Source organism: Notechis scutatus, chromosome 3 (assembly GCF_049901735.1).
Source record: "Notechis scutatus isolate UNSWTSFEM ecotype Mainland chromosome 3, rNotScu1.2, whole genome shotgun sequence".
Classification (NCBI taxonomy): domain Eukaryota; kingdom Metazoa; phylum Chordata; class Lepidosauria; order Squamata; family Elapidae; genus Notechis; species Notechis scutatus.
In genome coordinates this window covers 118619927-118633461 of record NC_142011.1, presented here as the reverse complement: position 1 = coordinate 118633461, position 13535 = coordinate 118619927, and the positions used below count along the sequence as shown (strand labels likewise).

General features: G+C 36.4%; 1 protein-coding gene across 4 annotated transcripts in view; it reads left to right on the top strand.

Moving 5' to 3' along the window:
- Positions 1–13080, top strand: part of RALGAPA2 (Ral GTPase activating protein catalytic subunit alpha 2) — a 172336-nt gene extending 159256 nt beyond the window's left edge. For 2 of the 4 annotated variants that reach the window (XM_087961093.1, XM_087961091.1), the window contains 2 exons: positions 2696–2735; positions 11027–13080. In XM_087961093.1, coding sequence (XP_087817219.1) covers positions 2696–2700 — 5 coding nt within the window. In that variant the 3' untranslated portion in view covers positions 2701–2735; positions 11027–13080. The remainder of the gene's footprint in view (positions 1–2695; positions 2736–11026) is intronic. The other 2 variants (XM_087961092.1, XM_087961090.1) reach the window with 1 other exon arrangement.
- Positions 13081–13535: the final 455 nt, after the last annotated feature.

Below are 13535 nucleotides of genomic sequence, written 5' to 3'. Positions count from 1 at the left end.
CTCTTTTTTCCCCCCACAGCCGAAGCCAAGCCCGGCCCAGCAGCCAGACAAGAGACACGTCTTGTCAGCAAGAAGAGCAAGAAGAGTTAATTTCATAAACATGCTAATGATTTGGAAGATAGGAAAGACTATTTTTCAAAGGTTAATACTATATTGTCATATGCAAAAGAGGCACAAATAATAAAATTTATTATAATCAACCAGATGTTCACAATAGAGTCTCACCAAATAGGCTGCTTGGTAGTACTGACAAACATAACTTTTGTAAAGGAATTATATGCAACTTATAGAATATCTGTGCAGAACACATTAGCGGAGGACCAGGCCTGTTAGTTACAACTGATCAGTGTTCAGGTTTACAGCATACAGTACATATACTACGTGTACACATATTGTGTGCTCACACACAAACACACACACACACCCTTGAAAAATCTTAAATGTAAATTTTGAATCAGTTTTCAGTTCCACAGTTCTTTGAAGGAATAATCTTCTGAAGAAGAGAGATCATGGATCAGAAGCTTCTGGTATTAATTTAAGCTGTTGTATGAAGATACGTATATGCAACAATAGTAATGGGCAGCTGCCTAGCCTAGTTCCTTTCTTAAAGCTTGTATTCTACATCCATTGTTACCCAATTTTTATTAACGATTTGGTACAGAGATTCATGATAAAGCAATTTCATCTGCAAAACCAAATAAATAAATCTTTTGTTGTGCTATTGCTGAAATGCAGTTTGTAATATTGGATTAAGAAGAACTTTGGGAGCCATTAATTCCTACTGTGTAAATGAGAACCTGGTTATTAACTATCCTTCACCAGCAGAGGGTTTGCAAAGAGACCAGGTGGACAAACTGGCAAAAGGGGGGAAATTTTAGATCTTCATTTATTTTGGAGTTATTTTTCATGTCTCAGGCTCTTGGAGTCCTCAAAAATACTTAGTACAGGCTATAATTATAAAATGGTCCAAAAATGTTTATATTATGATTTGACCTGTTGCAGCCTTGCATCTTCTGTACTGTTGTTGATGGGATTTGATAGCACCAGTTGGTTCTTCAGTCAATATACTAGGGTTATTGAATTACAAAAGGATATAAACCAGTTCCCCTCATACTTCATTTTTTTGAGAGTTAAGGATGTCTTACTCCTGCCTTGATATCTTTATAACATCATGTCCATGAGCAAAGGAGTAATCATTTTGACACACTATAATGTTTTGCCATCTGTGCTCTGAAGGGTAAATTTGCTAATAACCCAAAAGATTGAAAATGATGAGACAGAGAAATAGAAAGTATGAGGAATGTGATTGTGTGCTATAGTACGTATTTAATTAGTCTTCTAGACTCTATATATAACTTCCCATATCATAAGATTATCACAGAGGGCCAAGCTATGTCCCTTGAATTATTTGCTGGTTCATCGAGTTATTGTATGTCATGGGGTGCATGTTCAAAAATCAAGTGATAAATACTTCATTCTGAATTATATTTTTTAGTATAAAACCTAGTTTATACAGGTAATCCCCCGGTTACAAGCATTCCCTTAGTGAACGTTTGAAGTTATGTGATAAGCGCCCCCTAGTGTTTATGAACAAGTCCCAAAATTACGAATGTTGCAGCACCACACGAGTGGTTCACTCTTACAAACTGCAGAGGCTCTGCAACATTCGCCCTGCATATTCACTCCCTCCCCTGCCGGGTCTTCATAGGCACTCCTTCCAGGCCTCCTTTTTCATCACCGAAGCTATCCTCAAGCAGTTCAGCAGTGAGAAAGGAGGTCCAGAAGGCCACGTGCGCCCTTCTGGGCCCCCTTTCTTGCTGCCAAACTGCTTGAGGAAAGTTTCAGTGACGAAAAAGGAGGGAGCAGGCAAAGAAATGGGCTGTAGAGGAGATAGATCATCATCAGGTAAGTGACTGGGTGCAGAGAGATGGGGCGGAGCAATTGTGGGGACCCCAAGGGAGGGAGAATGAGGCATCTGTGGGTCAGGGAGTCCTTGGGTGGTCTGAAGCAGGTGGCCTGTTCTATCACTAGGCCTTCCATGGCCTTCCCCAAGAGATACCTCATGTGCACTTCGATTAGCGAATCCGTGGGCGAAAGGGAGTGATCCTGTTCAAGGTACGAGATTCATTCCCACGAATCCTCAGGTTACGAATGGAATGAGCTGGCTCCATTTCATTCATAACTCGAAGGTTACCTCTAAAGCCTTTAAAAATTGAGGGAGAGGGTCAAGTGCAACAATATTCCATAACGTTAGCCAAAAATGCAAAATTCCACCATGCTGTAAAAACAAAACAGTAAGGAGGGATTTGTTTAATTTGGTGATATCCATTTACTCTGAATGTTTATTTACAAATTCACAACTGTATAAAGGGAAACATTACTCTGAGTTGTGGGGGAAGATTGTAATAAAGTTGAATATATGCCAACATTCTACTCTATCTGCATGATTACTCCAGGTACAATTTTGAAGCTTTTAATAAACTATGTTAGACAATGTATTCAAATAAGCAAAAACAGCATTGTGGAATTATTACTATCTACAACTTATTTCATAATATTGCTGATGCTCATTAGGTTTATTTCCAATTTGTGTCCTCCTCTCGTCTAATAACTCTGTAATTGTATATAAGACTGTCATCAGAGCAGCAGGTGCACTATTCCCATATTTACATACATTTGTGTTCTTTCCCTTTAGATTAAAATATGTAATGATCTCGTTACGGTAATTGAGAAAGGTAAGAGTTTGCTCACATGGCGTCATTCTCAATTTACTAACTAGATTCCATCTATTGCTTGCATGAAGCTGAAAGAATGTCATTTAATTTGGATTGGTCTCTTGCTTTTCCACTGAGTTTGCTCTGAAAACAAATGGTCCTTGTTTATGTCTGGTTCGCTAAGGAGCACTGGAAAGAATATTATTGGTAACTCTCTGGCCCTGAATGTCTAAGCTTTGCGAGAAAACCCTCTCCCTTCCTTCCTTCCTTTCTCTCTCCCTCTCTCTCTCTTTCTTTTTTTTTCTTTCTTTCTTCTTTCTTTTTCTTGTGCCTGTTTGCTTCGGGCAGAATGTGACACCAACACCTGCCATGGTGGAAAATGTCTTTGTTGCTTTGCACTTTTGTTTGAATTTGCTGCAGGGGAGTCAATGGGAGTTAAAACCATTACTTTTTTTTTGTTGCCTAAGCACCATGGAATAGGATCTTGAGATGGTGCCGATAAGGAGTGGCACGTGCTGTGCTGGCCCTTTGAGTTAGCTCAGCTTAATAAGGGGCTCTTTTTCTGGGAAGGGCAGATTGCTGAGCTTGGGCCTATGAATGGGAACAGCTGGGGGAAGAAAAGGGAAACAAAAGAGGGAATACATAGGCTGCCCTGAACCTGGCAATTGGGGGTGCAGTTTTGGAGCCAGGGAGCAAGCTGGCCACATGCCAGGTGTGACCTTTGCAGTCTGCTTGGTTCTGCTTGTTTGGGCAATTTCCAGTGCAATCCTGAAAAGGAAGCAGGAAGCTGATGGGCAGCAAAAGCATTGCTGGATAGACGCACTCGCTGGGTTGCTGGGACACTGGTTTAACTCTTGCAAAACCAACCTGTGGATAAAGAGAACTGAGGAGGTTTCAGAGAACAGCTTGCCTAAGTAGCCAGTTCTTCAGGTTGGTCAACGAGTCCGCATTATACCCTTGCAGCAAATGAAAACAAGCCTTCTGTATCAGCATTACATAAATCATTTAGCAAATTTCTATCCCTAAGGAAAGGAAGCCATTTATGTTTCAGAGGGTAACATATCAATTAGTTATAAATGTTAAATCGATTTAATTTTGCTCTCCTTCCTTGGAAATGATTTATCTTTCTAATTCTATGAAATATCTAAAATGTTCAAACAGAAAAAGTATTCCATATTAAATTAATACATCTGCAAAAAAGAGGTTTCAGGATAAAAAAATTAGCAAAAGAAATAGCAGCAAACTGCGAGCCTTCACAGATTTGTATTTGTACACCTACAGAGAACTTGGTCCCAAAAATAATTTTTGGTGGAAATAGCCCAATTTCTTCACCATGCCACAACATAAATCTCCATTCCATTTGTTTCATAATAACTGAAATAAAGGTACTTTAACTGTAGAACATGTGATAAGAAAGTAGAGTAGGTTGGAGATGAATCCTCTGTTTTAGAGACTTAGATCCCTCGAGAAGGCTCTGATGCTGGGAAAAATGTAAAGAAAGGAAGAAAAGGATGGCCAGCAGCAAACTAGCTGGATTCAGCTATAGTGGCAATGAGTGTTACTGTTGGGAGTTGTGTTAGGATCAAACCTCTCCTCTCTTAGTATGTCAGTAGATTGTTGGCCTTATTTGTTGGCCTTATTTAGATAGATTTTCTCCATGGTTGTGTTATGTGATGGAGCTTTTTGACATGAAGATGTGCTAAGTAAAAGTGGGGGAGAGTTGGTGTTTTGGGAGAGCACACTCCTCTAACAGAGAAATGCCCTATCAGTTTATCCCAGGTGCTGATGGTTTGCTCACTTACAAAAGGAGTTTGGGATTATTCCTGTTTTTGATGACAAATCAACAGAGGCCTTAGTTGCTGTCTAGATCAGCGGTCATCAGCCGGTGGGCCACGGCCACTGGTGGGCTTTGAGAAAATTTTGGTGGGCTGCAGAGAAATATCACCCCCAGAGCACCCCCACAAAGCAATTAATCCAGGCTGCATAGAAACACAAGGCTGCGGCGCTCACATAGCCCACAAGAACCCTCCCCGCCCACTCCTTACCTGGCAAATTTGCCTGCTAAATTGCTATTTTTCCTTTTTCCAACCATCATCTGTTCTGCTGTGCTGGGAGATTTAGATTAGCTAGGAAGCAGGAAATGATTGGATTTCTTGCTTTCTAGCTAGTTTTTAGATCTTTGGCTCTGCTTTCAAGCACAGCCGAACCTCCCTTAGGACTGAAGTTTCTATTATTCAGTGCAGACTCACGGCAAGCAAATTTGAAAGACTGAGCTAGCCGATAGCAGATAGATTTCTGAATGAATCTGATTCTGTGAGCAATTCAATCTGTCTGCCTGCTTTGCCTGATTTTGGATAAAAGTTGCTCTTTTTTTAAATAAAAAATTTAATATTTATATAAATATTTATAATATTTACATACAAACCATGCCCAGCCAGTCACATGACCACCAGGCCACACCCACAAATTAGGCCATGCCCACATAACCGGTTAGTGGTCCCTGGGATTTAAAATTATGAGTTTGGTGGTCCCTGAGGTCCAAAAGGTTGGCGACCCCTGGTCTAGAATGCAGAGGTAATGATGGGCTCAGGTCACATCACAATTGTGCAGATCCCCACTACATGTGGATCCTGGTGAACCCCCAGGTTTTCAGAGGCACTTCAGAAGATAAAGAGATAGAAGATAAAGATAAAGGCATACTGTGCCCCTGGAAAAGAATTCAGTTCAATTGAGCATGGCTAGAATTCTTTATTAACATTTATTTTGTGGTTAATAAGAGTGGCAAGATATGATTAATATATATACTTGCAGATAAGTCTATAGAATTTTAGGTGATGAGTTTGGCTTATCTACATATAGGCCTAGCTCCAAGTATATACGATAATACTTTTTCAAATACCCATATACCCTGTATACTCACATAATCCATATGCAGATAAACTGACTTTCAAATGTTTAACCAAAATACTAAAAGTGTGAGGGTTGGCTTATCTGAAAATGGGCTTATGTGTGGATTGTCATAGATTGTGTAGATTATCATGTAGTATATGGATTATCATGGATGGGCCGCTCTGTTAAATGACTCGGCTCCTTCTGCTTAAAATGGTATCAGAGGAATATGCAAGGCCACTTCGAAGACTATTCCGCTCTGATAACGAATTCCTTTTTGTCATTCCATCAAGATGAAGCATTATGTACAATGCAAACATTTTCAACGTATATAAGAATGCATTTCCCTGTGTATAATTAAAAAAACTAGAGGTACTAGCAGTGTTAGATACAAATATGTCCATATTTTTCTTCTGTTTACGGGAGTCATACAACCAACTCCATTCTCAGAGGAATGTGTATATTGCATTTGGCATACACAAACACATACATGACATTGTAGGAGATGGATAACATTGTTTAAAAGTTCTTTACTAGGAGAGATAGCTGATGAAATGGCATTTGCATTTACAGAAGTCTCATGGGACAGATCAAAGACACAGTAGCAACAACCCTGCTTGATTGCAACATGCATTTCCCTGTTCCTGGGAGCATTGATTATAATTATGCTAAGGAACTAGCTAGAGGTCTTGCATCCTCATTGTCTTATGTACATTGTATATATATACTCTTTAAATAAATTTGATGGTCTTTGAATTAAATAACTTTTCTTCAGGTAGAAGATGCAATTTTAGCTGAAATCTACATACAAAAACTCAGCCATTTTAAATAGCCTAGAATGTATTTCTAAATAAATAGACATTGTAAATTATTACGTCTGTACAAGAAAAATATCAATTTAAACAGAAACTGCTTTATCTCTTTCGGGAAATTAGAGTATTATATAAAAATGAACTGTTTGTACATAGAGGAAATTACATCTTAAATAGAACACAAGGAACAACTGTTATTCCATAATGTTCACATTTAACCTCCCGATATACACATCCATCCCAAGATTATGAACTCAGTCTTACATCAGTACAAATCGTTTAAACAACTGTAAGTTTATTTGGCCTTAGGTAAATGTTCATATAAACAGTAAACAACAGATTTCTTGGATCAACAATATAGTGAAAATAGAAACTAAAAACTCTAGATGGGAAGCATAACTATTAGAAGTATCATAGCTATTTTATAATTCCCTGGAGTTTCCCTTCCAACTCATAAGCTGGTATCAATTTACTATTGCTCACCTGAATCCAAACATTTTTACAGCTGGCAGACACACAGACACACCTCACATAAACTGTTAATTTTGCTGGTGATGCTGTCTCTGTTATGTGAGTGTGGGCATATTACCCTTCTAGGAATTGCATCATGCGGTAGCAGCTAGTTTCTTTTATTCTTCTTAACATTTTCGTGTTTGCCTGGAGTAGCTCCCAATATCATTTGCTAGGCTATCTGAAGCCAGTTGTATTTTTGATACAAAAATATAAAGTGGGTGGCATTCATCCTTTGTCTTACACCAAATCCCCTTTGCTGTTTGTCACCAATCAGACACCACTCCAGATTTTGAACTTCCCTGTCAATATCTGAAGTTAAGGAACCTTGCTTTAAAAGATTTCTAAATTACCTTTAACATATAATAGCCTTACAAAGTGATGTTGAATAAATAAATGTTACATATTTTATTATTAAAATATTAATTAGATCTGCATATTTTCCAACACTATTCTAAGATCATAGCATAAAATTCACTCATGCTTTTAAAGTAGACAAATGGATGACATTTTTAAATAAGTAAGTCTTGGGAGAGCACACTTTCCCCAAAAAAATCAGAGGAAGGTGGCCCAGCCATAGCACAGACGCGATATAGAACACTGAAGTGGAAGTCACCACACTTCACGCGCTCCATCACATCCAGCTATAGGCTTTACTAAAATCTGCACTTCCCTGCAAGGAAGTCAATCGGGAAGATTCTGGCCCTGAATTAACAACAAGGTGCTTGTCAACATCTTATGTTGGTGAACATAATAGCGAGAATTTATGCCGTTCTACATCAGATTCAATTGTTTTAAAATAACAGTACACATCAGTTCTGATGATCATCAGGTGATATATACTTATATGTAATGTACTTATCATTATCCAACTCTAAACAGCCGTTTTATTTGTTTGGATTTTCTAAAAAGATCTAGGGAGGTATACAATTCTGTCTGCCATCTGCAATGATATAGTCCTAAGGCAATTGTGTGTACATTTCTGAATATGGACTACATCAGAGTGTATATAAGAAAAATAATTCTATTATAAAAATACATACATTTCAGAGATCAACTTTAAATGCATTCATTCAGAATCACAAGCCGCATGAATTTTTTTAATCCACTATGTAGTCTACATAGAAGGAAGAATAGAAAGAGAAATAAACTGTAGCCAAAGCAAGCATAATGACTAAGCAATCGTGCCATTTGTAAGTCTCTAAAGTAAGTCATTTGTTAGAGAATTGACCAGCATAATCAACCTACATAAACAAAAAATCTAAAATGCTCCAAGACTGATACGACAAAATTAAATTCACAGAAGTGGCCTTGTTGTGTCTCATGTCAGGGTCTATGTGCTATCGCACAGAATTTTGTGACATAATATGTAATGAGTTTTTTGTCAGAATTTACAAAATTGATCAACCTGGAAAACTAAAAAGAGTGAGTTTAATGCTCTCTAAAAGGTGCCATTAAGTAGCATTTTCTCAACATAATTTTATTATGGATTATATTAAACAGACAAGACAAAATATAAAAACAATACAAAAATAATTCATAAAAGAAAATAATTAAAAAGCACAGAACCCACTTTAAAAAAGAAAAAAAAAAAGATAATATAAGAACTTCCATTTTACACCCAACAAATATACATTCAACATTAATAACTTATCAGTGCCTCTCAAAATACTGGCAAATACCGCTTCATTCCATGCCTCACCTTAATTTCTATAAAAACATATCTAAATCTTCAGTTCTCCTTACAAATCAGCAAAATCCAATAAAAATTGACAAAAATGCCTAATGGAAGTATAAATCTTCCTTTTCATTTAATCTAAATTCCCTTCATCCCTCTCTTAACAATTAAACTTGCAGAAAAAGAATTAAGAATTATTAAACTTACCAAAATAATAACTCTTTTAGATATCAAAAACTAAGCCATTATACCATTAAACATTTTCAAAAGACAAATTATCCAAATAACCATTAAGCGTCATCAGAAATAAGCTCATTGTTTAATCATAGTCAGAAAAAGAGTGTATATATGTGTATATGTATATATATGTATGTGTGTGTGTATATATATATATATGTGTGTGTATATATATATATATATATATATATATATATATATTCCTTCCTCCAGCCACTCTTAGATCACATAAATAAAATCCTAACCCTTGCTTTCTTCTAATATCTTTTCCTTTTTTTCTCAAAATTCTTATTAACTTCCAAATCTATTTGTAATTTCAAATTGACTCCAGTAATTGTTATATTTCAGTTTAAAATGATAGTTTTTAATGTATTAATTCAGTTTTTAAATGATCACAAAATAAATTTGTAAATCCAGTATCTCTATTTTATCTTATAAGTTATAATTTTAAATTCACCTAGATCCATCACAGTTATGTCCAGAGGAATTCGTTCATCTTCGGTGGTAACTTTTGGTTCCTGTAAAAAAATTCTAGTACTTCCCAGGCCCATAAATCAAACATTTCCTTTAGATGAAGCCATCTTGTGCTCTAGTTATCAACTTTCAAAGTTTTGCAAAGAAGATATATTTTCCCACACAAAAAAGCTTTTTCTATTTAACTTCATTCTTTAAGTCAGTTTCCCAAGCCTTAGCATTATAAAGCTTCCCAGGAACAACTCTTGATAGAACCTGTTTGCTATATATTAGAAGAAATGTAAAATATAAATATCTTACAAAGATGATGGGATGAGAATCCCAACCAGCAATTGGTAGACTCATAGTTCTGATGATTTTTCAATTTTAAAGAAAAATAACATTCCAAATTTTTAAAGATAAAAAGATAAAGGTTTTGTCAGCCTTCAAGATTTTCTTCCTTTGCTTTGCATCTTTTGGCTGTCATAAGTAACAGGGGGAGGAGGGGGGATGATTATGGGAAGTGAGCTGTTGTGTTACAAAACAGAACTGTAGGAGGTGTTAGAAAACGACTGTATAAGTTGGGGGGGGAGGTTCTTGCTTAGGCTTCTATCCTATGCTATGCGCAGCTGCAACTCTTTATCAAAATATGTCAAGGTCAACGGACAGAGGCCTCATCACCACCTGGAGATGCCCACATGATGATATACACAACTTTTAATTGGATGAGCCAATTGAACTATTGGGGGTGGGAAGATTGCCATCACTTTGTATATGTGATTTACGCGCCCATTTTCTCAGATTCAGAATTCTTTTGTTACTACCACTTGATTTCCAGTAAAAGATATCTTTTCTCTAATTAATGGAGTCTAAATATTTCTTTCTTGGCTTTTGAATGGAGCACCAGCTGACAGGTTTGGGCAAACCTTTAATCCTGAAAGGCTACATTTACAACTCAGAGTATGATGGGACTGCGATTTCCAGCTGAGCAAAAGTGGCTGCAAAATGAATGTTTCTGCTGTCTGCTCACAAAAATGCTGTCTAAAATACATAGGGACAACTTCCAGATCTGTCTTTCTTCCAGAGATAATTTTGGCTATCTTTATATCACATTTAGTTGCCAATTTCAGCTATGTCTCTGCAAAAAGTGAAAGCTTTGGCTCTTCTAACCTCATAGAAAGTCATACGAATAAAATAGCATTTTCAATTATTCTTAATCCATGAGGATAATTTCATTTATTATAAAAGATGTTTTGAAATCTGATCTTTAGGACTGCCCGCAGAAGCACAAAACTATTTTCATGAAGGGTCTGTAGAAGAGAAAGAAAATATCTGGCATTTTCTCCCTGGAGGTGTACAATTGGGGTGTCTAGTTTTTGATGTCCTCAGTTTGCAGCCTTTGGTGATGACAGTTTGACTGTTTGCAAAGGGGGGGGGAGTGATGTGCCAGCTGGGCAACAGGTTTAGGTACTGTTTGACAAGAGCAGTGCTTGTCAAGATTTGTCTTGTGCCACTTCCCTGAAAGCCCTTTCCATCTGCTTGTAGAGGGAGAAGCTGGACATAAGAGGTAGCATATGAAAGCAAGCTGATCAGCTTCAAATCTTGTGCGGCTTCTCTTTCAGCCCCTGGAACTTCCATGCATTGTAAAATCTTGTTTAACCAATAAATGTACAGTTGCCTGTGTTGTAGGTTCTTTAATATATGTTTTAATATGATGTTCTTCATTTTTTCAGACATTACTACATATTTGATGATTTTGCTGTACCTGTAAGGACCAAATAAACAAAGCAGATTTCACCAATACCAGCAACTGTCAAAAAAACCGTTTCTGGGAAGTTGTACTCATAGACCAATACTTTCAGTAAATCTTCAAGATATAAACATTTTGGAAATTTAAAATAATTGAAGAAATCTACATGCTCATCTGCTCTATCTTTCCAGGTGGTAATTTTGAAGACTGCATAATGAAGGGTTTTTTAATTTTCTGTTTTTGCTATGAAAGCATTATTCCTTAAATTTCAAAGTTAATTTTTTCATATTTTCCTATATTATTTCCTGGAGCTCACTTAATAACTTGCTGCTATGAAAGATTGAACTCCATCTTTCTGTGCTAAAATACTTGCTTTATCTAATTTTAGTTTGCTGTTTATATGTCATCTGAAGGAGGAATCAGAAAAGTCACTGAAAGTCTTTCCCTCTCAAAAATCTCTTAAATGTAACATTAATAATCTCAGTGTAAAGGTAAAGCTGACAAGCTCAGCATCTTTAACTGCTGAGCCATTTGTGTCCTGGAATCTTAGTGTGGTTTAAAATTTACTGGAAGAAAATAGTGTTTTATTTCGTAGATAGATGGAGAGCCACATTTAGCCAAAATGAAGGACTTTTGACTAGTAATTTCCTTTTTATATTAAATAAAAAATGTTGTATAGTATAAATTATATAGAATATAGATGAAAAGTGATTATGCCTTTACCATATCTTTTCCAATATACCATCATTTTATATTACCTATTCCCAAAGTTTATTGTTGTGCACATAACCAAGAATGCCTATTTAACAATCAATAGCACTTTTAAATATTTATATAGTTAAATAAAATACAACAGTAGTAAAACATTTTAAATTGCCTGATAAAATACAATTTCATATGCAAGATGTATAGTGTGAACCTATGGCATTTAAACCTCACAGTGAGTAGTTAAGTGGCTCGTGCCAATTCAAAGTTCCTATTTTCTGGTTGTTCTGTTTGACAAAACTACAAAGTAAATATCTTAATCCATCAATTGTTATGAATACTGGCTACTTTATCAACACAGAACAGCTACTTAACTGATCACCTGGGGAAATATGGATCAATATAACGACTCATTTCATGAAGCACACTACTTATGGTTTGCTCAATCCATCTGCCTGGATTCATGCAGTACACTGAATCATAAACTCATGATACTATCTGAGCATTGCACAAGACACATTTCCTGGCAGCTTGTCTGAAACCAGTCAGAATTTACAAGCAAAATTTCTATATGAAGGGGAATCAATCTGATTCAGGTATACAAAGCCGTTTTTGTAAAGTGCTGTTTGGGATAATGGCGCAAACTACCAAAGTCCTTGCACAACAGACACTGTAAGTAATCAGATACCTCTTACTTATGAACACTTGCCAATATGAGCTGTCTTTATTTATATATTTTTGTGATGTTTGCTGAATATAGTTTCCAAAGTAGAAAGTCTCCAAGCTGAATTTGAAATCTGAGGACTTTATTGATAACAGCCATGTAAGATTGGATTTTTGTTACCTCCTTTTCTTCTTCCAGAGTGGTTTTTGACTTCCCAGCAGAGCCTACAAACCCAGGACTCCTTGATTATTTCCTATTCAAATAGCAATCAGGCCAGTGGTGGTATTCAGCCAGTTTGCACCGGTTCACATGAACCGGTAGCAAGGATTTGGTGTGGTCACTGAACCGGTAGTAACTTCTGACTGGCCATGCCCCCGGCCCGGTTGCCGCTCACTCGCTTGCCCCGGCCACCTGATGCTCGCCCACCCAGTCACTCCTTAAGACATTTTGTTTTCCCTCCCGACAATCAGCTTTTCCTAAGATCAGCTGTGCTGGAATTCCCCTTGCTAAAGGGATAAAAAGCTTGGCTTCAGGGATAAAGTTACTAAAAGCAACCAAGTAAGTTTAATGATTAATAAAATGTTTTGTTACTAAACAAAATAGCCTAGAATTAATTTGTCTTGATAAAATATTTTTTGATATAATTAATAAAATGTGATAAATTTTAATTACAAGTAGATAGGATTATTGTTTTCAAAAACACAATATAGTATTATTGGTTACATGTACTATTTATCAAAATTCTACACCACTCATCTCACCTAGGTGACTAGGCAGTTTACAAATACTTAGCGGGCCAGAATGACATTAGCAGAATGACATTAACCACACAAATGCCTAGAGAGATTTTTTGGGGGTGGTGTGGGAGGAGCAAAGCGGAACAACTGCATTATTTTATGATGAAAATTATTTAATTTACTTACTGGCATTTATTTCCAAGGTCCTTGCACAATGACATCATGATGCATATGTCATCACATATTGACATCACTGCAGCTTGTAAGGGACACCACTGATTGTAAACATATTTTCTCCAAACTATTCATCTTTTTTTAAAGTAATAACTATTTAAAAATAAGTAATAATATTTCATTATATTTGTATGCCACTTGATTCAACAAAT